The 25,321-nt window shown below is 43.3% G+C and overlaps 1 protein-coding gene across 5 annotated transcripts; it reads left to right on the top strand.

The window, feature by feature from the left end:
* The first annotated feature begins 496 nt into the window (after positions 1–496).
* On the top strand, positions 497–25,321 carry TMEM170A (transmembrane protein 170A). 5 transcript variants are annotated; one of them, XM_060132018.1, is made up of 5 exons: positions 555–623; positions 7,771–7,825; positions 7,975–8,297; positions 19,556–19,657; positions 22,149–25,321. In XM_060132018.1, coding segments are annotated over exons 2-5 (558 nt in total). In that variant the 5' UTR covers positions 555–623; positions 7,771–7,823; the 3' UTR covers positions 22,280–25,321. The 5 variants fall into 5 exon arrangements, with proteins under 5 accessions (XP_059988004.1, XP_059988001.1, XP_059987999.1 ...); XM_060132016.1 differs by having other exon boundaries at positions 19,556–19,726; XM_060132021.1 differs by lacking the exons at positions 7,771–7,825; positions 7,975–8,297 and having other exon boundaries at positions 497–623; positions 19,556–19,726.

Below are 25,321 nucleotides of genomic sequence, written 5' to 3'. Positions count from 1 at the left end.
GATTCCTAGCTGCGAGCCACAACACCTGGCTCTAGTGGCAAAGCGTCTTATTAAATGGATGCTGGATTTAAAAAAAGGGGGGGTGGGTAGGGGGATGCCGGATGTGTAGAGGGCTAGTCCTGAGCTCAGGAAATGAAAGCCAGCCATGCTTTAAAAATGTTTAAAAGAAAGGGGGAAAAAAGGTCACAGCACCTCTAGGAAGGACAGAGAAGCAGATTTGAGTCCACACAAATAGAATACCCCAAATCACACTGGGATACAGAGTTGGTCTGGGGACTGACAGTTGCCACCAGAACTCCTGTGCCCATTACCTCTGGAAGTGAGGGAGCTGCCCTCATCATTGCCATCAGTCACCGGAAGGGATCCTGGAGGTCTGGCTTCTGATTCTCAGCCTGGGTGTGGCCTTGGATTGGTGGGACCTGGATGGTAGACCCACATCCTCGCTGCAAAGCAGCAGGTCGAGGGCAATCTGGCACTTTTCATTTCTTTTCTTGCAGGGAGCAGAGGTATACTGACCTTGAAGCTGAAGCTTCAGGATGCCTCAGTTGGGGATCCGTCAAGCTGTAGAAACTTCAGGCCCCATAAAGCCCCCATCTGCCCCTGCTCACAGTAGCATGGAGAAGGTATTTAAAACCCAGAATTTATTAATGGAGACTTTGGCTTAGAAAAACTAAGGTCACATAGCTTAATATATGGGCTGGAACTCAAACTCATATCTTTGACTTCAATACTTATGGTTCTAACAAGGAAACTGAACTGGGGATGCAGCAGAGGACTCCATCACAGGCTTGGAAAGCCAGATCATTACCCAGAGACGCGGGTCTCTGGGTCAGGGAGTGGTCCTGGCATTTTGTTTGTTTGTTTCCAGTTTTATTGAGAAAGAATTAACATACATCACTGTATAAGTTTAAGGTGTACAACATGATGGTTTGATTTACATGTATTGTGAAATGATTACAACACTAGGTTTAGTTAACATCAGTCATCTCATTTAGGTACAATAAAAAGAAAAACACAATTAAAAAATTTTTAGGGCTTCCCTGGTGGCACAGTGGTTGAGAGTCCGCCTGCCGATGCAGGGGACGCGGGTTCGTGCCCTGGTCCGGGAGGATCCCACGTGCCGCAGAGCGGCTGGGCCTCTAAGCCATGGCCACTGAGCCTACGCATCCGGAGCCTGTGCTCCGCAACGGGAGAGACCACAACAGTGAGAGGCCCGCGTCCAGCCAAAAAAAAAAAATATTTAAGTTTATAACTGTTATAAGAGATGAAGATTTAATACCTCCATCTCACCTCATCTTCTGTCCAAACTTTTATTATACTTTTAATTATATAACTGACCTACAGTACTGCATTTGTTCCAGGTGCACAACATAGTTACTTGATGTTTCTATATGTTACAAAATGATCACCACCATCCTGGCATTTGTCTGCAGACATCTCAAGGACCAGAATGATGAATGGTGGGCAGTTGGCTGGGACAGTGGGGCCACTGGGGATAAAAGCAGCCTGCTGGCCCTGCCTGGAAGGAACGCATTGTTAAGTGGAGGAGTCGGCTAGGAAGTCTCCAGCAATGTAGTATGTTCAGGCAAAGAAGGTTGAGCAAGAGGTTCATGGAGCCAGAGGTTAAGAACAGGGAGACACTGATCCCTAGTGGGGTTCAGGAAGGCATTTGGGGTGGGGCTTAGAGCCCAGCCTGATAGTAGCATCCCACAAGTTTCATTTGCTCCTGCTTGGGTCACCTATGACACAATTAACGGCCTTTGCTATGTGACTCATCCGTTCTCACCTGTCTCCCAAGGTTCCATGATAGCGATGGATGTGGCTCCCTGCATATGGGGCCCTCTGGGCAAGCCTCTGCATGAGCTACAGGGCGCAGCAGGTTCCGAGCAAGCCTCTAGGTGAACCCACATCAGGTTTCAGGACAAAGATAGGCAGTGCCAGTCCAGTGTTTCAATGAGTCAGTCCAGGGCTAAGCCCTGGGGACATAGTCACAGCCCTTGCTCTTGTGGGGAGTGCAGATGTTAAATAAATAGTCCTACAGATAAATATGCATAAGTGTCGCTTGTGCTCTAAGAATAAATAAGAATGGGTAGAGGGTGACCTACTCTAGTATGGAGAGTCAGGAAAACATTTTCGAAAAGGAAACGTTAGGTTTGAATAGATAGGGACTTCCCTGGTGGTCCAGTGGGTAAGACTCCGCACTCCCAATGCAGGGTGTCCAGGTTCAGTCCCTGGTCGGGTAACTAGATCCCACATGCATGCCGTAACTAAGAAGTCCGCATGCCACAATTAAAGATCCTGTGTGCCACAACTAAGACCCGGCACAGCCTAAATAAATAAATAAATATTTTAAAAAATAGGTAGGAGTTAATTGAGCATAGGATGAAGAGGCAGAGAGAGACTGAGGGTTTGGTCTCTTTGGAATCAAGGTTCCTTGGCAAAATAAAAGAATCAGTCCTGGGAATCCAAGCTCATGGGATGGGAGAGGCCCCAGGACGTGACTGAGTTTGTGTGTCTATGGTAAAGAGGACTAGAAGTAGAACTGATGGATCAAAGGGCATCCATGTTTTAAATATGGAATTGCCAAATGGAGTACTGACTTACGTTCTCTGGAATGGTGTCAGGAAGGCCCTTGTCGCCCTTTTCTATTGACCCCCTCCCCATCATCTGTACAGGGTAAATCATTTTCATTTTTACCTACCTGATGGAATATTATGCAGCAGTAAAATGAAATGAACTATCAAACCATGAAAAGACATTCAGGAGGGAACCTGAGTGAAAGAAGCCAATCTGAAGAAGCTACATTTAGTATGATTCCAACTATATGACGTTCTGGAAAAGGCAAAACTATTCAGACAGTAAAAAGATTAGTGGTTGTGAGAAATGGAATATTTCCTGCCATATCAGTAAGCAAAGGATGTCACAGCCACCAGCGATTGCCACAGAGCTGGTGAGCCCTGAGGGGACTCAGGAAGGAAAGAATACCTGCCATCTAGCAGCCATCAGACTGCAGCCACTCCCCATGGTGCACCGTGAGGAAACCCAGGATGTGAAAATACAGGATACTGGCCCCAGATAGCTGAGGTGCATATCAAAGGAACGATTTCAGTGAGCCCAGGCTCTTGCATCTTCCCATACATAGAAAAGCTCTAAATTCCTTAACTTGACATATCTGGTTTCCCAATTAACAGTAATCTTTTGATGTTCCCGACTACCTGCCCCTTGTTGCAAAACTCCTATGTATTCTAGCTCCACTCACCTCCTCAGAGCAATTTCTCAGAGCTATCTGAAATGCTGTCTCCTGGGTTGCAGTCCTCATTTTGCCCCAAATAAAACTTAACTTGCAGCTCTCATGTTGTGCTTTTTTTTTTTTTTTTTTTGAGGTACGCAGGCCTCTCCCTCTTGTGGCCTCTCCCGTTGCGGAGCACAGGCTCCGGACGCGCAGGCCCAGCGGCCATGGCTCACGGGCCCAGCCGCTCCGTGGCACATGGGAGCCTCCTGGACCGGGGCACGAACCCGCGTCCCCTGCATCGGCAGGCAGACTCTCAACCACTGAGCCACCAGGGAAGCCCTGTGCACTTTTTTAAGTCAACAGTTGCCAGGGGTTGTGGGTGGAGGGGAGGGATAAATAGATGGAGCATAGAGGATTTTTAGGGCAGTGAAAATGCGCTGTATGGTGCTCTAATGATGGACATATGCCATGGATGACATGTACATATAATGATGGATATACATTTGTCCAAACCCATGGAATGTGCAACACCAAAACTGAACTCTAAGGTAAACTATGGACTTTGGCCGATTATGATGTGTCATTGTAGGTTCATCCTTGGTAACAAATGTACCATTCTGGCGGGAGATGTTAATGGAGGACACTGTGAACTGTGTGAGTGCAGAAGGTATATGAGAAATCTCTGTAGTTCCCTCTCAATTTTGTTGTAAACCCAAAGCTTCTCTAAAAAATAAAGTCTTTAAAAAACAAGACAAAACTAGAGCAAAAGCCTTAGTAGCCTCAGGAGGGTATAGGAATGCTGCTGAAATGGGAGGAGTTGGCCAAGAACACAGAGTCCACCACAGCCCGGACTTTGAATTTTCCCAGGGTGGCAAGCCCTTAGAGCCAGCTGAGTATTTTCTCTCTTGGGGTTAAATCTGGAGAACCTGGTTGGCCATGCAAATCTGGTGCTGTCCTGATCCCAGTCTTCAGATCCTCCACATCTCCATTCATTCATTCAACACACATTATGGATTGAGCCCCAGCCAGTTTTTTTTTTTTTTTTTTTTTGGCGGTACACGGGCCTCTCACTGTTGTGGCCTCTCCTGTTGCAGAGCACAGGCTCCGGATGCGCAGGCCCAGCGGCCATGGCTCACGGGCCCAGCCGCTCCACGGCACGTGGGATCCTCCCGGACCGGGGCACGAACCCGTGTCCCCTGCATCGGCAGGCAGACTCTCAACCACTGCGCCACCAGGAAAGCCCCAACCAGTTTTAAAGGGAAGGATCATGGGGATTAGGAATGTCTGCGTGCAGGGTGTGAGTTGCAATTTTTAATGGCGTGATCAGTTTAGGTCTCATTGTGAAAGTGACATTTGAGCAAAGTCTTGAAGGAGGTAAAGCAGTTAATTTAGGGATAACTATGGGTAAATTGTACTGTAGAAAGAAATAGGTAACACAAAAATCCTAAGGAGGGAACATATCTGGAATATTGGAAGAACAGCAAGGGGCTACTGAGTCTGGTGTGGTAGGCCAAAGGAAGAATTCTAGGAGATGGGGAGAGAGGGGGTCAGATTATGTACGACCTTGCAGGCCTTGTGAGGACTTTGGCCTTTATTTGGAGTGAGATGAAGGGTGTCCAAAGCCACTTTTGTTCTATGGCCCTCCTTAGTTGAATAAATAAATATAAATATAATGTTATATATATGTGACATAATATATAATATTTAAAATGTCATAGATATTAAAAAAAATAGAACAAATACCCAAAATATTTCATTATAATTTTACTGCCTTTGTTAATATCCTGAATTAGTATATTGTTAGTTTTGCAAGTTTTTGAACTGGATTTAAATTGAATCACAGTGTGGGCTTCTTTTTTCTGCAACTTAGATTTTCCCCTCAAGTTTACATTCCTGGGATTCATCATGTTGTTGCTTACAGCTTTACGTCATTTCTTTCCACTACTCGATAGTATTTTATTGAAAATAATACAATTTTATTTATCCATCTCAATGAATACTTGGCTTGTTTTTAGTTATGTACTGTTACAGTGCTACTAGGAACAATCTTGTCTGTATCTCCTTGTATGAATGCTATAGGATATTTACCTGGGAGTGAAATTGCCAGATCATGAACATCTCCATTCAACATTATTCCAGATGGTTATATCTGTTTACACCTCCAGAGTTCCAGCTGCCGTGCAACCTCAGTAACAATCGAATTCTCAGACTTTTAAATTTTTGGCTGTTGGGTGGTTGACAAATGATACCTCATTGTGATTCATTTTGTGTTTCACTGATTAATGAGGTTAAGCATGTTTTCCTGGGTTTTTTGGCCATTTGTATTTCTCTTTGATGAAGTATGTCTTCAGGTCTTTTGTCTCTTCATCATTTGCTTATTGATTTTTAGGAGTGCTAAATGCTATTCCTATGTCAGTTATACGTATTGCAAATATCTTCTTCCAGTTTGTGGCTTGTCTTTATACTTTCTTTGTGGTAACTCTTGAATAATACAAGGTCTTAATTTAAAGTAATTAAATTTATCCATCCTTTCCTTTATGGTCTTTGCTTTTTGTATCTAGTTTAAGAACTCTTTCACCATCATGAGACATAAGGATATTCAACATTGCCGTCTAAAAGTTTTATAGTTCTGCATCTCACTATAAGTGAAACAAGGAGGGTGTGGATGTCTAAAAAACAAACAAAAACACCTAGTTTTTGTTTGCTTTATATTTGCTTCATAATTTTCTTGCAGGTTTGTGTCTTTCCTGGAGTTTGTATTGTTTTTCAGTGTTTTCCCATTGAGAGAAGAAACAGGTACCTTCTTCACCGTGTCCCTAAAATTTTGAGATTAACGATTTTGTCTATAGCTGAAATCAATTCCATTATTTTTCCTGAGGATACTCTTTCTTCTGTTCTAATCTGGTTAGGTGGCTGCTAAGACTTGCACAGAAGTCAATCTAACATTCCCGGTTAAATCCACCATTCCTTATACTGCCCATCTTTTTCTTTCTTAGTCATCACTCTTTTACTTCGCTGGAGTACATACTCAGCTCCCTTAGAAAGGGTACATGTGGGACTTCCCTGGTGGCGCAGTGGATAAGACTCCACGTTCCCAATGCAGGAGGCCCGGGTTTGATCCCTGGTCAGGGAACTAGATCCCACATGCACACCGCAACTAAGAGTTCACATGCCGCAACTAAGGAGCCAGCAAGCTGCAACTAAGGAGCCCACCTGCTGCAACTAAGATTCAGCACAACCGAATAAATAAATAAATATATATATTTTTTTAAAAAAAGGGCACATGAAACATACATTCTCTGAGTCCTGCAAGTCTAAATGGCTTTTCAGAAATTTCTCAATTCACAATCGGACTGAGGATAGAATTCTAAATTAAAAATAATGTTTCCTAATGTGATACATTATTGATGGTTATATAAGCTTAAAATAATTGGTTTTTCCACTTCTTATACACTCTGCTAGTCTGGGAAATGTACCAAAAGACAGCATTGTTAAATATTTCATGACTTTTTGAAATACTTACTATTTTTGTTTTAGAAAAGTTTCTTGGTTGATGCAAAATCCCAGTTGTAGGGTTAAAGAACTGGCATTAGAAAGCTTCCAAAACAAAGGCTTTCAAAAGGGAACTCTAATAAACAATGTTGCTAATGTTCTTGAATTAAAAGGAAATATTACATATTTTGTGCACGATGCTTTTTTAAAAAAAATTTATTTATTTATTTATTTATTTATTTATTTTTGGCTGTATTGGGTCTTCGTTGCTGTGTGGGGGGCTTTCTCTAGTTGCAGCGAGCGGGGGCTACTCCTGCGGTGCATGGACTTCTCATTAAGGTGGTTTCTCTTGTTGCAGAGCACGGGCTATAGGTGTGAGGGCTTCAGTAGTTGACACGCGGGCTTAGTAGTTGTGGCTCGCGGGCTCTAGAGTGCAGGCTCAGTAGTTGTGGCACACAGGCTTAGTTGCTCTGCGGCATGTGGGATCTTCCCGGACCAGGGCACGAACCTGTGTCCCCTGCACTGGCAGGCAGATTCTTAACCACTGCACCACCAGGGAAGTCCCAGGATGCTTTTTTTTTTTGCGGTACGCGGGCCTCTCACTGTTGTGGCCTCTCCCGTTGCGGAGCACAGGCTCCAGACGCGCAGGCTCAGTGGCCACGGCTCACGGGCCCAGCCACTCCGCGGCATGTGGGATCTTCCCGAACCGGGGCACGAACCCACGTCCCCTGCATCGTCAGGCGGACTCGCAACCACTGCGCCACCAGGGAAGCCCCCACGATGCTTTTTAATTAATTATTTTTTAATTGAAACACAGTTGACCTACAATATTATGTCAGTTTCAGGTGTACTACATAGTTATTTGACATTTGCTTACATTACAAAATGATCACCACTGTAAGTCTAGTAACCATCTGTCCCCAGTTATTACAATATTATTGACCATATTCCTTATGTCGTATACAATGTTTTTAAATTTAAAGTGAAGTTTTCCCCCAAAATCATTTCCTTCCAAATATTGAAGGTATTGCTGCATTGTCTTCCAGCTTCTTTCACCTGACTGCTGAACCATCTGATTCTCATTACCAGATGCATATGTATGTACGTATTTATCTTCCTACCTACTACCTACCTACCTACCTGTCTACTTGCATACCTACCGCTGTCTACCTATCTACCCACCCACCCACTCACCTTCCCGTCTATCTCTTCCTCCCTATCTATACCTAATTTCCTTTACTTTCCTATAGGTGGCGCTGCAGAGGAGGGCAGAGCAGAGCGCGCCGCACTGTAGCAGGAGAGACTTCCCCAGTAGGGGGCGTAGGCCATAGGCGTTGGATCTCGGAAAGCCGTACGCAACGTCAGGGGCGGGAACAACTCTCGCCCCGCCCCTGCCATCTGAGGCGCCCTATGATTGGAGGGAGGAGCCATCACTTGGCAGTGCCGTTGGGGTGGAGGAAGAGGGCTTCGGCCGAAGGTGACGCTGAGGCGACGGAGGTGCGGAGAGCAGAGTGGGCCGTGAGTGAGAGTGAGCCACGGCAGCACTTCAGGCGCTCTCCCCCACCTCTCTGCGGTGAATGGCGGCGGCATGGAGCACGAGGGGAGCGGCGACAGCGGGGGGTCGGCTGGGCTCCTGCAGCAGATCCTCAGCCTGAAGCTCGTGCCGCGCGTGGGCAACGGGACCTTGTGCCCTAACTCCACTTCTCTCTGCTCCTTCCCAGGTACCGGCCCCGCCCCGCGCCTGCGCACTGCGTGCCACGCCGCGGCCCCCCGGCTGCGCGGCGGCGCCCCTTCTGTAGCGAGCCGACTGGCACCCCGCCGTCCCGCCCGCTGGGGGCTGTTTTCCTCTTGGAAGAAGGTTCCCTCTCCCACGGCCGAGAGCTGGGGGCCTTAACCCCTCCCCCCGTCGCTTCCTTGCCGGCTCCTCGGGCCAGGCCACCCCGAGCTCGCGCTGGGGACCCGTCAGTGAAGGGAGCTCAGTCACCGCCCGAACTGATCTTGCTCTTAGGAGTTTCCAGACGCCCCAGGTTCAGACATGAACTCGGCGGCAGAGCCCTGTAGGCGGCCGTCCCTTGTTTGGGGCACTGGAGGCGGTCATCCTCGCCCAGCCCCTTTCGTCCGCGCGGGCCTCTCGGCTTTCCCAGCTCGGACAGCTCATGGTCCCGGCCGGGCTGAGGGCCGTCAGTCAGAACTCACACACCCTTTGTTTCTAGCGTAGCCCAACCCCTTTACGCGGGGAGGTGGTCTGCCGATCGCTACCGCCCAAGTTCAGATCCACCCCCTCCACCAGCGTCTCTTTCTAGGAATCATTTTCTGAGACCTGTTGCCGAGCCTCGCACTCATGCGTTCGAGGTCTTTGATGCAGCTTCTTTCTGACTCTTACCCACACTGGCGATTCTGCTGGGCCTGAGAGCAGAGTTTTTAAAAATTAGAAATCGAGATAGAAAGCTGTCGTGCTCAGAAAACTGAGAGGAGGAGAAAGTACTTGGGAAGGCCGAAAATAAAGCCTTTGCCGGGAGAGCACGGTTGTGTGTTGGCCCTTTAAAGGCAGGAAGGCTGAGATAGGGGTGATTGAAGGGTGAGGTTGGGCTCTCCCGCAAAGCTGGCAGATACTTTGACTCAGTAAACAATGAGAGAACCGGCCTGAGACCTGCAAAGGAAGGAGGGTTGGATTACTGACTGCAGTTGTAAACAAGGCACCTGTGATTTCTCTTTCGCTGGGCAGCGACTGCCAGGCGCCATTCAGCAGACACCAGGGACTTGATATGTATTACCTTCCTAGTATTTTCCCGGACAGGTTTGTGAAATAGTTAATAAGATAACCGTGTTGGGGCAGATGCAGATGTTAGCTTGAAATCATGCCTAAAACGATAATCTGGCAAAAGGTATCAAAAGTTACTAAGATCACATCTGACAGTGACAACAGAAATATATGGCATTCTGGAGACTGTCCAAAAAATGAAATGTTCATGCAGTCTGGAGGCAGTACTGTACTGGATCAGTCTGTTTTCATTGTTTCCTTACTTTTCCCACAATTCTTTATTAGGAAAATTTTTAAACCTACTGAAAAATTGAAATGATAGTATAAGCAATATCTATATGCCCTTTACTTAGATTCATTACTAACATTTTGATTCTTTCGCTTTCTCTCTAAATATATATATGCATACACATAACATTTTTACTTTCTGCGAGCCTTTTGAAAGGAAGTTACAGAAGTGACGATGCTTGACGCCTAATATTTCAGCACGTATCATTTAAAATGAAGACATTTTCTGCCACAACAAAAAAAAAACACATCACACCCAAGTAATTTAACATTGATAGAATATTATCTAATGTATTGGCCTTATTGAGATTTTACCAATTTTCCCAGTTGTTCAAATAATGCCATTTTTAGCTTTTTTCCTTTATTATTTATTTATTTTTAAATTTTGGTTGCGCCGGATCTTCATTGCAGTATGTGGGACTTCTTAGTTGCGACATACAAACTCTTAGTTGCGGCATGCATGTGGGATCTAGTTCCCTGACCAGGGATCAAACCTGGGCCCTCTGCATTAAGAGCATTGAGTCTTACCCACTGGACCACCAGAGAAGTCCCTCCTTTGTTTTTTTAAAAATTCCAGGATCTACTCAAGGTTCCCACATTGCATTAAGTTGTCATGTCTCTTTAATCTTGTTGAATCTAGAACAGTTCCTCCATCCTTGTTTCAGTTTCTTGAGACAGACATTTTTTTTTTAAGTCCAGGCTAATTGTTTCATAGAATGTTCCATAATCTAAATTATCTCATTTTTTCTTCATGATTAGATTCAGATCAAATATTTTTGTTCAGAACGCTGCCTACACAGGTGATGTTGCCCACTTCCCAGGGCACCTCATCAGGAGACATTTAGTGTCAGTTTGTACCTTTATTGATAACGCTAGGTTTAATCATTTGGTGAAGATGGTGTTTATCAGATCTGTCCACTGTAAGGGTACCTTAATCCTTTTGTAATAAATCATGTGAGGTGATACTTTGAAACTGAATATTCTGTTCAATCTGTTTTGCTTTTAGTTGCCTTTTCCTTCTCTAAGAAAAGATTGAGATAAGTGGATTTGGAACAATAGTTTTAACATGTCATAGTAGAGAATCTGTAGCTAAGTGAATTGTTTTGCTTTCAACAATTGTTCTGAAATATTCAACTGCAGTATGTATTTGAGTTTATGGGAACTTCTTTGAATATATAACTTGGGGGTGGTGATCACCGAGGATCATTCATTTAGCAGGTATATGTTGGTCAAGTGCAGGCTCTGGGCTGGGGGTATAAACATGCATGAGATAAAGCCCTTGACCGCAGCAAGCTGATCAGAATGGGATGGGTAAACACAGTGGGTAAACACACAACCTCCCTGCTGTATCTCTTCTTTAGCTGGAATGGACAGTAAGTACATGAACTGTAATCCCTTTGGAGGCACCAAAGCCTGCTGACAGTGAATGTCGTTCACTGTCCTGATTCTGGAATTGTTTCTATTTTGGCCCCACAGAAAAGGTTCCTTGCATTTTATGCCAACTCGATATGGCAGAATCATTGCTCTGAAATAGTCTGTGGTTTCTCACTGTCAGGAAGCTTTGAATTGATTTTTTTTTAAACCTGCATTTGCAATTTGGCTATTTAGGTTTCTGCCTAACCCTCCTTATTGCAAGTTGTTCAGATTTCTTTTGTTGTTGTTGTCATTTTTAACAAATCTGAGTGCTATGAAAGGCAGAATTTTTTTTTCCTGTATCAGGAATAACATTTACTTTCTGAAGGTATGAATTTCATTATACCTTCAGTGTCAAAGTGTATCTTCTGATAAACTAAAACCCACTAATGTTTTGGTTGTGCCGTTGCTGGAATCAAGAATAGGTCACACTTGGATCAGTCATTTACTCATTCAGTCAACAAGTATTTACTCAGTGTCTATTGTGTATTTGTTGTTTTCTAGGCACCAAGTAAAGGTGTGTTAGTAAACAAAAGAACTTTCATTCTAAAGGGGAGAGAGAAAACAAAATTTAAAAGTATGGAAAAGACTAACATAACATTGTGAAGCAACTATACTCCAATAAATTTTTGTTTTTTAAAGTATGGAAAGGAACAGATGGTGGTGAGTGTAAGACAGGGTAGGGGGATAGTAAGTGGCAGGTGTTGTGTGTCAAGTTGAATGCTGTTTTACTTAAGGTCACAAGGAAGCCCTCTATGATGGTGCCATTGGAGAAGAAATCTGAAGGGAATGAAGAACAAGCCATGCAGCTGTTGGGAGAAGAGCCTCGTGGGCGAGGGGCAGCAGGTTCAGAGGCCCTGGGACCAGAGCTTGTTAAGCAACATGAAGGAGGCCAGTGCAGTGGGTGGAATGGGGTGGGCAAGGCAGGGAGAGGAAGTGAGGTCAGATCCCAGAAAGCCATATTAGAGGATTTTGAGCAGAAGAAGGATGATCTGACTTACTTTTTTTTTTTTTAAGTATACAATTTAATGAATTTTTGCAGTTTGCAACCATCACAAAAAGCAACTTTAGAATATTTTCATCATCCCAACAAGAAACCTTGTTCCCATTAGCACTGACTTTCTGGCTTTGTGTCGAGAATAGGTGGAAGGCCAGATCAGGACAGATAAGATCTAGCTAGGCTAGGCCCAAGAGACCATTGGGATTGAGACAGGCCAGAGGGGCACACAGAAACAAGGGATGAGTGGGCAGTTAGGCAGTGGCCTCAGGAGAGAGGTGGCAGCCCACTGCTGGTAGTCCTGGTGGGCAAGTTATCATTGTTAGGAGAGGAAGGGTGTCTAGGAAAAACTCGCTGTTTTCCTTTACTCTTACACTGCTGCTATACTCACAGCACTTCTGGCGCCAGATGTGTGGTTTTTCCGTGCATCAAGCAATTCTGGGACACCAGTTGGGTGTCCTACAATTCAACTCAGTTCTGACACTGTCTGCCTGGAGTTAGCATCCAATCCCACAGGTTAAAGGCTCAGTTCCACAAGCCTGCCCCAACCCCCAACTTCAGATGCCAGTCAGAAGTCCAGGTTGTCACATGTGCTTCTGACCAACTGAGCTTCCCGTGTCCTCCTCGTTCAGTTATTTTGCTAGAGCAGCTCATAGAATTCAGGCTCCGGACGCGCAGGCTCAGCAGCCACGGCTCACGGGCCCAGCCGCTACGTGCGGGCTTTCTCTAGTTGCTACGTGCGGGCTTTCTCTAGTTGCGGCAAGGGGGGGACTGCTTTTCGTTGCGGTGCGTGGGCTTCTCATCGCAGTGGCTTCTCTTGTGCGCTCTAGGTGCATGGGCTCAGTAGTTGTGGCACACGAGCTTAGTTGCTCCGTGGCATGTGTGATCTTCCCAGACCAGGGCTGGAACCTGTGTCCCCTGCATTGGCAGGCAGATTCTTTTTTTTTTTGCTGTACGCGGGCCTTTCACTGTTGTGGCCTCTGCCGTTGCGGAGCACAGGCTCCGGACGCGCAGGCTCAGCAGCCACGGCTCACGGGCCCAGCCGCTCCGCGGCATGTGGGATCTTCCCAGACCCAGGCACGAACCCGTGTCCCCTGCATCGGCAGGCGGACTCTCAACCACTGCGCCACTAGGGAAGTCGCTCTCCTTATAATCTTTTATTTCAGATTAATAACCTGATTTATTCTTCAGCATAGGGAAATGATGTGACTTTAGCTGCCAGAGTAAACAAAGCTGAAGATAATGCACTTTATTTGAAACAGTGAACAAGGAAATACTGTAAGATATGTAGACAAAGATTTTTGACCGTGTGTTGACCCAGGAGAAAGAAAAGTACTATATGATAATCAATAAATAGCTATTAAATAGATGGCAAATTAAGGCGCAGTAGATTAAAGGGAAATCACTTAGTTTTTTTTAAATGTTTTATTAATTGAGGTTTGCCTTAGCTGTTATAGTCCTGTAATAATCCCATCCATCTGAAAAGTGTTTTATAAATTGTACTACTCATCTAATGTAATACAGCCTTTTTTTCCTACTTTGAGTGACTTAAGTGATGCGATATAACATTGTAGGCACCGCGTTAGCGGTGGAGGTAGCTCAGGGCTATAGGAAGGTGCATACCGCTTCTCCTTCTCAGAGACTCAGGGAGGACCTGGGCTGCTGTGCCAGATCTTGTTTGCAAACAGATTCCTGTCAGCTTTCAGGAAAGTCGAGATGTGAGTTGATAGCCCAGCAGGCCTCCTTGGGCAGGTGCTGTGCTCCAGAGAAGTGGGAACAAGTGAGCGTTGATATCTGCTAGGGCTGCTAGAACAAAATACCACAGACTGAGCAGCTTAAACAACAGAAGTGTATTTTCTCACAGTTCTGGAGACTGGAAGTCCCAGATGAGGGTGCCGGCATGGTCAGGTTGTGGTGAGGGCCCTCTTGGGCCACCTTCTTGATATGTCCTCACATCATGGGGAGAGAAAGAGAACAAGAGAGAGAGACATCTCTCTTCCTCTTATAAGGCCACAGTCCTGTCGGATTAGGGCTGCCGCACATGAATTCAGTCCATAGCAGTTGAGTAGAACACCCGAGTGTCCAGACCTACATTTACTGAAGTTACCAACTTAGTGTGTCTCTGGCAGATCAAGGCCTCACCTGCCAGTTCACTGCCCCAATGGTTCTGTGGCAGCCAGTAAGAAGCCAAGCTCCAGCAGTGCCTTGAGTTGCTGCGGAAATCAGTGCTTGTCTCTTAAATTTGGGGTGCTCCCGCAGAAGCCCCGTGACGGCAAGGCCCAGGAGTGGTCTCATGTCATTGGTGGCAGACAGCAGCCAGGACGGCAGCTGCTCTGGGGTCTTGGGAGGCAGGTTTGTATCCCGTTTGTCCACCCCTGGGTAGTGGCATTCCTGGTGTTCTTATAGAGTTCTGTGCACAGTGGGTGGTGTAATGGAGTTCAGAGTCTCTTAAGTGATTTGGGGAGGAGCTGGGAAGGACTGTGGGATTGAAGACGGGGTTACTGCTTTAGCAGGGAACTGCATGACGCTGTCCTGTGGCTTGGGGATGAGCTGGCAGTGGGTGGTACACAAGGGGGCCTTGGGTGGGGGAGGCCAGGGTTCAACAGCAGCAGCCCAGGCAGGAGGGATTTATCAGGGAGGGGCAGTACCTGAACACCAGACTCTGCAACCTCTGGAGCTGCTGCCAAGAAGAGAGGGCAAGTCTCCTGGGCCATGGAAGCAAGAAGGGCTGGTGCCCGAGGCTGGAAAGGAGCCTGCAGTGGTATCTGGTAGAGTAAGTCCCTTACGTACAAATGAGTTCCGTTCCGAGAGCACGTTCTTCTTAAGTCTAATTTGTTCATAAGTCCAACAAAGTTAGCCTAGGTACCCAACTAACACAATCGGCTATATAGTTCTGTACTGTAATAGGTTTATAATACTTTTCACACAAATAATACATAAACACAAAAAATAAAGACAACATTTTTAATCTTACAGTACAGTACCTTGAAAAGTACAGTAGTACAGCACAACAGCTGGCATACAGGGACTGGCATCGAGGGAACAGGCAAGAAGAGTTACTGACCGGAGGAGGGAGAGGAGGTGGGAGATGGTAGAGCTGAAGGATCGCCAGCAATAGGAGACTGGAGGGCAAGCTGCAGTTTCACTCACGCCTGACGTTGATGGAATGCATGTTCGCATCTTTGAAAGTTCGCAACTTGAAGGTTCTTGTGTAGGGGACTAACTGTACAGGTTTGTTCCTGAAGACGATGGGGACCCAAACCCTGAGGACTGAGAGCCCTGCCCACAACTTCTGATAGACGCTATTGACTGGGAAGGGTTTTTTTGTTTGTGTGTGTGATTTTTTTGGTGGAGGAAGAGCAGTGGTTAGTATACATACATTTTTTTACATATTATACATATATGTTTATGTTATATATATTTAAGCTTGGGACATTACTGTTTAATCACTTTATACTCCATATTGCATGATTTAGACTTGGTTTAACAATTTGCCAAACACCATCAAACAAAATAGACAAGTTTTGACAGTATTGTAAAATTATTCTGAAGGTGTATCTTGTTCAGCAGAAAGGAAAAGAAAACTTATACCAGTGGTTTGAAACCTTTTGTAGCTATCTGATAATTTGTCACCAGAACAGAAATACAAAAACACCCTCAGTCGTTTGTTATTTTTAATAAGCATTGAGCCCTAGATGAGGTGTCCCTGATTTTTTTATTGAAAGCCTTCCATCCAAAACAAGAGCGAGGGACTTCCCTGGTGGCCTAGCAGTTAAGACTCTGCGCTCCCAATGCAGGGGGCCTGGGTTCGATCCCTGGTCAGGGAACTAGATCCCACATACTGCAACTAAGAGTTTGCATGCCGCAACTAAAGATCCCGCATGCCGCAACAAAAATCCCACATGCTGCAACTAAGACCTGGAGCAGCCAAATAAATAAATATTAAAAAAAAAAAAAAAAGGACTTCCCTGGTGGCGGAGTGGTTGAGAATCCGCCTGCCAATGCAGGGGACACAGGTTCGAGCCCTGGTCCGGGAGGATCCCACATGCCGCGGAGCAACTAAGCCCATGCGCCACAACTACTGAGCCTGCGCTGTAGAGCCCACAAGCCACAACTACTGAAGCCCCTGTGCCTAGAGCCTGTGCTCCACAACAAGAGAAGCCACTGCGATGAGAAGGCCGCGCACCGCAACAAAGAGTAGCCCCACTCACCACAACTAAAGAAAGCCCGTGTGCAGCAACAAAGACCCAACGCAGCCAAAATAATAAAAAAAAAAAAACAACAACCAAGAGCGAGACATCCTAATCTTGGTATATGTATAATATGGTATTAACTGAAACTTTGACTTAATATGTGCAGAGAATTAGTGCAGTCATCAGTGAGAGTGTGGAGGGTGCCTGGTGGGGATTTGGCCCCACATCTAATCACCCGTGGCTCCCTGACCCCTCCTCCCCCTGCTCCCAACAAGAGTAAAAATAAAAAGAAATTGATTTGGGAAAAACCACACACTACAGTGTGCTTACAACTCAAATGCAACTTCAAGAAAAGCCCCTGGCCCTCCCCTTTGCCACTCTCCCCTCTCCCCCAGCTCACTGATGCTCCTCACTGGTCGCTCTTCCCCCCCCCACCCCGTTTTTTGGCTGTGCCCCATGACATGTGGGATCTTAGTTCCCTGACCAGGGATTGAACGTGCACCCCCTGCATTGGGAACGTGGAGTCTTATTCACTGCACCACCAGAGAATTCCCAAGCTTTTTAAAAATTTTTTTAAATTTTTATTATTTATTTTTGGCCGCATTGGGTCTTTGTTGCTGTGCGCGGGCTTTTTCTAGTCACAGCGAACAGGGGCTACTCTTCATTGTGGTGTTCAGGCTTCTCTCTCACTGCGGTGGCTTCTCTTGTTGAGGAGCACGGGCTCTAGGCACGAGGGCTTCAGTAGTTGTGGCACACAGGCTCAGTAGTTGTGGCTCGCGGGCTTAGTTGCTCCACGGGATGTGGGATCTTCCCGGACCAGGGCTCGAACCCATGTCCCCTGCATTGGCAGGCAGATTCTTAACCACTGCGCCACCAGGGAAGCCCCCGCTTTGTTTGTTTTATCAAAGTAAAAAGTGAATGGTCATAAACCCTATTCCCCAGAAATAACAGTTTTCTATATCTTAATATATATAAGAGGTGGCACAGAGGATGAGGGCATTGCTTCCAGCATGGGTCAACCCAGCCTATCCTATTCCCCAGAAATAACAATTTTCTATATCTTAATATATATAAGAGGTGCACAGAGGATGAGGGCATTGCTTCCAGCATGGGTCAACCTGGGCTCTGCCTCGTGCTGCAGTGTGGGCTCCAGCAAGTTTCCTCACCTCCCTCTGCTTCTGTTTCCTCAACCAAGAGTCAGAGATATTAATATGTGCTTCATAGAGCTACTTTGAGAATTACATGAGTTAATATTTGTCAAGCATTTAAAACAGTGCCTGTGCATGTTGTAAATATTTATTAAATAAACATATGTCCAGACTCTTCTGAGTAGACAGAAGCATTTACACACATTTGTTTCTTTTGTTTTTTGTTTTCACAAAAACAGGATCTTATTCTGCATATTATTCTGAAACTTAAGCTTTTTTACTTCGCACCGTGGGTTGGGCATCTTACCCCATCAGTATTTAAAGAGCTGCTCCTATTTTTATTGATTGTGTAACGTTTCATTATGCGGATGCACCATAACAGGTTTCACAAGTCCTCCATCAACAGACATGCAGTTGGTGTCTAGTTTTTGCCAGTACAGACAGGGCTGCCAGGAACCTCGTGACCTTGTCCTTGCCCTTGTGTATTCCTGGAAGTAAAATCACTGTGGCAAAGGGTATGCACAGTTGACTGTTTTGGAGACACACTTCCAGTTTACCCTCCAGAGATGGCTTTCTAGTTTGTGTTCCTACTGGGAGTGTAAGGTGCCACCTGTGAAGTACTGTGCTGACAACCCTTTACTGCTCAAAAAACCTTTGATGGTACCTTGTAGGGCTTACATGTTGAAGTCCTTAGTTTGGCCTTCAAAGCCCCCCCGTAATGTGACCCCATCTATCTTTGCATCCTAACTACTGTTACTCTTATAAACCCTTTGCTTCAGTCAAGTCATCGGTTTTTAACCAGGGTAATTATGCCCACAGGGGACGTGTGACAATGTCAAGATATTGTGGTTGCCACAATGGGAGAGAGTGCTATCAGCATCCACAGGGTAGAGGCCAGGGGTGTTGCTCCACATCCTACAGTCGACAGCTTCCCACAACAAAAAGTTAAATGGTCCAGACGTCAATAGTGCTGTGGTGCAGAAACCCCAGTTGAGCTGTTGAGTGATCTTTAAAATTGCCTGGTATTTACCTGCCTCAAGTGCAGGGATGGACAACAGATTTCATCTAGTGTGACACCTTCATTATATCCATATATGGGTAAAGAGCTCTCTTGAGAATTCTGAAGCCATGCCTGGGCCCACTGGGGGAAAATGTATGTCTGCTAAATCGTAAAGTCATGAGGGCAGGATGGTATCTCCTCCTGTTTTTGTATTTTCCAAGATATCTCATGCATAGGTTTGTATACATAGTTGTTGGACAAATATCTTAATGTTTCCTGAGTTACTGTCATCCTAAGAGGGATAGAGGTTCTCTAAAGGAACCAGCTCCTCTTCTAACCTGCCCTCTCACTTGCCATTTGTCTTTAAGCGAAACATTTACATATTCTGGTATTTATTTCATGTCTTAAAGAGCTTTGATACCCTAATAGGAGGTGAGAGGTTGATATTTACTGCATTGTCTTGAAAATGATTGTTGAATGAATGTAATTGTATATAGAGCTTTTCCATTTGAGATGACTGAATAATCAAGAAGGCAGGGACGGTCATTAGGCATTGACTGCATAGCACCCTGTCAGTGGTACTTACATATGTCCTTATGGGAGGGAAATCATTTAAGTGAATTTTCAAATCTGGGTAAACCTTTTCTTCAGTGTTTGGGAGTACAGGTAGCTTGTCAGGGGTTGGCCAACCTTTTCTGTAAAGGGCCAGATTGTAAATATTTTAGGCTTTGCAGGTCCTATGGTCTCTGTCACTGTTTCAGCCCTGCTCTTGTAGCTTGAAAACAGCCATAGGCAAGACTTAAATGAATGGGCATGGCTGTGTTCCAGTAAGAGTTTATGTACACAAACAGGTGGTGGCCATAGTTTACTTATCCCTCGCAAACCATCAATGTTTGGATATTTGACTGATGAACCCCCATTGCAACTGAATGGTTTTGAAAATGAAATAACTGGGCATAGTGACTACCCCTTTGTAATGATTGCACTGGGAAAGGCAGTGATGTACGACCTTTCTTTGCTTTCCCTTGTAGAGATGTGGTATGGTGTGTTCCTGTGGGCACTGGTGTCCTCTCTCTTCTTTCATGTCCCTGCTGGATTACTGGCCCTCTTCACCCTCAGACATCACAAATATGGTAGGTTCATGTCTGTAAGCATCCTGTTGATGGGCATCGTGGGACCAATTACTGCTGGAATCTTGACAAGTATGTTAGACATTAAAATACAGTCAAAATGTTTCATTTGACTAGTTAGTTAATTTTAGGAACCATTTTAGAAACATGTCTCAATGAGATGAAGAAGAAAGAGTGATCTTTAACCACAGATCCTGTTTTTTTTCTCACCCCAGTCCCCCCTTATTTGGCTAACATCTTTGACTTACTGAGTCAGATTTTGTCTCGCTGGCTTCAGGGAAGTCATGTTAAGCTTTCTGAGATAGATCTTGTGAAATAGGTCACTAGCAAAAGAAGATATTTGTCTTTTTGGAAGCTACTGCTCCTTTCTCTTCAGCTGTCACTTCACTGATTTGTGACCTTGCAAGCTGGTTAACAAATCACTTCCACTCATCCAGGTGTAGTTATTTTAAGGATGGAAGAAGAATTCTAATGACAAGAATTATTGTTTAGAAAAGTACCTGGTTGTTTTTTCCTCTCGGGACTTTCTGAATAAGAATTGGAGTAACATTCATAATTATAAATTATTTTTACCTGTCTGGTGTTTTTTTGGGGGGAAGGGTGGCTTTTGCTCATGTCAAAGGGATGAGAATAAGTTTAAATCATTTTTAAGCTCATAATGAAATATAAATAACATGTATATTCTATATAAATTAAAAATTATAAGAAAGCAAAATTAAAAATCCTCCATTACTGCATTCCTAAGTGGTATCACAGTTTGCATTTTGGTATATGCTTTCAGACTTTTTTCTAGGTATACATGTAAACATAACTTTTTTTCACTGTGAATTTAAACCTTGAGCTTCAAGCAGAAATCTCCCTCTCTCTTTGACTTGAGGGATTTTTTTGGGGACAGGGTGGCCTAGTTTCTCTGTGTTCCACAGATGATGAAACCTTTGTGATAACACGGGGGAGGAGGCCAGTTTTCTCCTGTTTGCATTTAGGAGTTTCCATAACGGGCCTTAAAAAATATTTTTAACTGTATCACCTACTGCTATCTTTAGAGACCCTCTGCTCCAGTTTCCTTGCTGGATTACTGGCCCCCAGGACCTGTTTCAGATTTCTCTTCAGTAAAATAGGGATGCTGTGTGATGACTAAATGAAAAAATGTGAATATAAAATACTTAACCAGAATATCTACCATATAGTAATTGTGCAGTCAATGTCGTGTTCATGTCCTTCTTCGACTCTAGTGCATACAATCTGTTCCCTTCCCATTCTGCTGCTCCTTCTGGTTTGCTTTTTCCTGTCTTCCCTTAATCATCCAAATCCCACTTTGGGACCCAGTTCAACTTCTTTAAGCTTCTTCCGACTCAACCCACTTTTTTTGGAGACAAATTACAAAGAGGCCCAATGGAACATGTGCCTTTCAGATGTTAGTAGCACAGTGTTTGTGCATTGCCTCTGGCGGTGGGCATTTCAAAGTCACTAATGTTCCTGGCAACCAACACAGATATTGATTAGTATTGTTCTTTCTTCTCCTTAAAATATGTCAATATACCATCACATCACATTTGTAAAAGGTATAGACACTTGATTGAAACACTATATTTCATCTTGCATTATTCAAAATCTACTTCATGTTTGTGTTTCTGTCTTGTGTCTCCAGCTAGCTTCTGTGACCAAGGAGAATTCTGTTTGGAGCATTTTGAGGTGGGGCGGGGGGCGGCAGGGCGGTCATCTGAGATGTTTGGATCTGTTATTTTCAAACTATTGAAATCTTGACTTTCTTTGTACAATGCTGAGTCCCTGTGAGCAACTCAGGGTACCTGGGTAGAGAGAGATGTTAGTTTTGTTTTGTTTACTCAATTTCTAGGAAGTTATAGTGACTAACATAATAAAAAAGATTAATGATTTGGGTAACAGAAAGGACTCCCCAAGTATCCCTTGCCTCTTGCCCTTTGAATGAATAGCAACTTGATAGGCTTAGGGTCCCCCTCTTTTCCTTTTCCCACCCCTTTCTCCATCCGTTTCTTGAGGGGAGCTCTGAGTATAGTACACAGTAGAGTGGGGTTTCCCTGTGGCTGCTCCTGAATTATTTCTTGCTCAGTCCCACAGGGAAGATTCTTTGTCATTTATTGCCAAGAGTTTGTTAGGTACCTGTTAAATGCATGCGGAATAAGAGATGTTTTTGAGTTTGTAATCAGGTTATGTGGAAATCACTGTCTTTGTGATTTCAGCTATGACTTCCAGGTGGTTTTATTCAATAAATCTAGGAGACTCAGTTTAAAGGAGTCACTTTTCAACACCTAAAAACACTTGTCAGTGATTTGCAAACCATATAAGGAATACTTAAAACCTAGTCAGCAAAAAGAATAGACAGAACAAAACATTTCTGTAATGTCTAAATTTTAATGTAAAAAATTTAGAACATTCTACTGGTAGAATTTTAAGTGCTGTATTTTCCTGATTATATTAACCTTTTTTTTAAAAATATTCTTGAATTTTTGAACAGGTGCAGCAATTGCTGGAGTGTACCGAGCAGCAGGAAAGGAAATGATTCCATTTGAAGCCCTCACCTTGGGCACCGGACAGACATTTTGTGTAGTGGTGGTCTCCTTTTTACGGATTTTAGCTACTCTATAGCACATACCCTTGTGCTATGATGGTGAACCTAAGTTTCATAGAATCCTCAAAAAGAATACAGTATGGAATGTGTTTTCTTAGTTCTTCAAACGGGAAGCAACTTGGATGAAAAGGTATATGAAGAACAACATTTCAGTCCTTTCTTCAATTTGAAGCTCCAGGAATTAAAGATCTTTTTGGACTCATTGTTCTCAACCAAAACAAATCAACTTTCTTTTCTTTCTTTCTTTTTTTTACATATGTAATTCAGGCAGTTTTACGGGTGTACCTTTACGCAAGCTAGGTCAGCAGTGCTTCTGGGTTGGCATCCTTCACACTGAAATTTATAATGTTCTGTGAGAAAATGCAACGTTGCATATTTCAGAAAAATTATGGATCATATTAGTTTATTTCTGAGCAGAGTATACTGTACTAAAATCTAACTTGATCTATTCTTGATTAAAATTTGGCAAACTCATCTCTTGCTACATCTTCATGACAGTAAGTGCCAAGTAGGTTTTGGTTGAATGTCGTGTTGAGAACAAATTTGGTGAAATCTGTTGCACACAAAAAAATCTATAACTCAAGTAGTGGCTTCGATTCCTTTGTTTAAAGAAAAAGGAGCTAACTACTGAATGATGTGACATTTTTATGGATAACTATCTTGACTTCTGATTATTTAATATATTTTAAGAGATGTGAATTTGTTTTTTGGTACATTTTATCAAAATAAGCTAGGTAATTGAGACTTTTTTCCCCTAAAGCTCCTGTACCACCTCTTCCTATTACTTTTATTCTATTGTTTTTATTTAGTTTAATTGGAAACATACCCTATTAAAGAGTTGGGAGTTGAAAATTTTCACCCAGATTGTTTAGGACACTCTTTGAACATTGAGGCACACGCACAAAAAGATACTTTAAACGTTCTGTTACTGTTTTTCTTAGTGACTTTGCTTTACTCATGGCTCTTGAAAAATTGTATAAGTGCAGCTTAAACTAGAGTTAGTGGTTATGGATTTCCTAGTCTTAATGTGGTTACCTAGTGGTGGGTCTTCAGCTCACTTTCACAGTATTGGGTATCACTCCCAGAAAGTGCCTAAAGTTTAATTTTCAGATATGCCTTCCACTGTGCCCTTTACATTTTCCTTCAAGAGAATTTATATCCTTAAAGAGAATTAAATATCGGAGTTTTTTAAAACCCAATTTTAGCTATTTTAATTTTTCTTCTAATGCCTAACTTACTTTTTCATTTAAAGGCCTGAAAACTGTAACCTTCAAAAGAAAAAGGATTGCAAAAATTATCTAACTTTATCCCTACCACCTAAACTGTTCTGTATGAAATACAATCGATGTTATCTGTTTTCAAAATAGTTTCTGGTAATTAAATCTGACATTTTTAAAGGAAAGTTTTCATTGTGAGTGTAAGGCTAACTGCCCATGAGGTCGTGTGCAATTCTATTTGATTTAAAGCAATATGCACTCTGGCTTCTGATTAAAAACAGCCAGGAGGACCAATTTACCACGGATAGTCAAAGGGAAAAATTACAAAGGATCACAAAAAGTAACTGGACATTTTCTTTTAACTAATCGGCCATTAGACCACTTATCAAAATTATAGTGTTACATACACATAGACTAGGTGGAAAATTACAGGAGTTGGAATGTAGGCAAATGTCTTTACAAATTCCCCAACAGGATTACTCTCCAATGCTCAAATCTTTCTTTCAAGCAGATTTTTAAGTCTTTAGTTGAAGACTCCATTTTTCAGTTCAGTGAGCTGGATTTGGAAAAGTAGCCCTTCAGTTTAAGAAATTTGTTGTAGGAAATGATTTTAATCATCTCTATTGAAGGATGCCTCTTAGCATTCTCACCTAAAACATTCCTTTGGATAGAATTTCACAAATTGAACACGGGCCAGTGGTCAGTGGGCTCCTCCCCCTAAATGCTAATTTTTGAACATACTGATCCATGATTTATTTGGTTTATTTTTCTTTTAGAGCCAAGACACAAAAATTAATGCATTTCGAAAGTTGTGTTTGTTTTCATCTGTTTCTTGTTTTATTATCCACTCTTTTTAAAAACTTCAAATATAAAATGTATCTTCAAATTATTGAATGTTTCATTCATCCCAGTATGTGAACATTCTCCTGTGAATAAGTGTATATAGACTTTACATAGCTTGAGCTTTGTGGCTTGAAATGTTTTCAGGGAGAAACTATTTGAATGATAAGGAATGTCTATTCCTCCTTAGAGTTTATTTTTCTTTTTAATTTCTCATCTCAAATACACAATTAGTTGGGGGTGGTTGCCCAGATGAAAAAATATCGGCATTTGTGTTGAACATTTTATCTTATCACATACAGCTTCTGAGAAGTTTTGCCAGCTACTGACTTTCCTAGAGACAGGTGCAACCACCCCTCCCTTAGCTGCGCATCCACTTTTCCTTTTTTTTATGAGTGGGAAGGAGGCAGCCCCAACCATAAAAAGCTGATTTCTGGATTCTTTAATATTGAGGTTTTAGGGTAAAGGTGTTTCATGTAAACTTAAATCCATATACAAATGAGGAATGAATATTCCAAGATAAAGATGTCTCTTTGTGCTGTTAACTCATTTTTTTTTTCAGCAAAACATTACCTAGGAAATGTCTAAACTAGGTGAGAAAAAGCTCATGCAAATAATTATCTTTAAGCCCTTATGTTTTCTAAGTCTTTAAATTGTATGTTAGCTTTTGATTCCAAAAGCTGCTCTGGTTTGAATTAAGTTCTTATTACAACTGCAGTGCATACCAACCTTCCCTAGGAGACCATTTCCTGGAATGTGAAGTCCTGGTGCCATTAGCTGTCCACATGCAGAAGGTTCTGTGTACGTGCATTTCTTTTTTGTGCACTCTGTCAGGCTGGTTGTGGCTAAAATCAGCTCAGCTTTTTTGTATTAGATTATTTCACCAAATGCTACAGTCAAAATGATCTAATCTTTGTACCATAGAAAATTATTTAAATTTTATTTTTCTACTGACATTTCTAATTCTGGTATATATGTTTATCAATAAAGAGTTACTTTTAA

Source organism: Lagenorhynchus albirostris, chromosome 19 (assembly GCF_949774975.1).
Source record: "Lagenorhynchus albirostris chromosome 19, mLagAlb1.1, whole genome shotgun sequence".
Lineage (NCBI taxonomy): Eukaryota > Metazoa > Chordata > Mammalia > Artiodactyla > Delphinidae > Lagenorhynchus > Lagenorhynchus albirostris.
The sequence above is the reverse complement of the archived record's forward strand: the minus strand, read 5'-3'. Positions and strand labels throughout refer to the sequence as shown.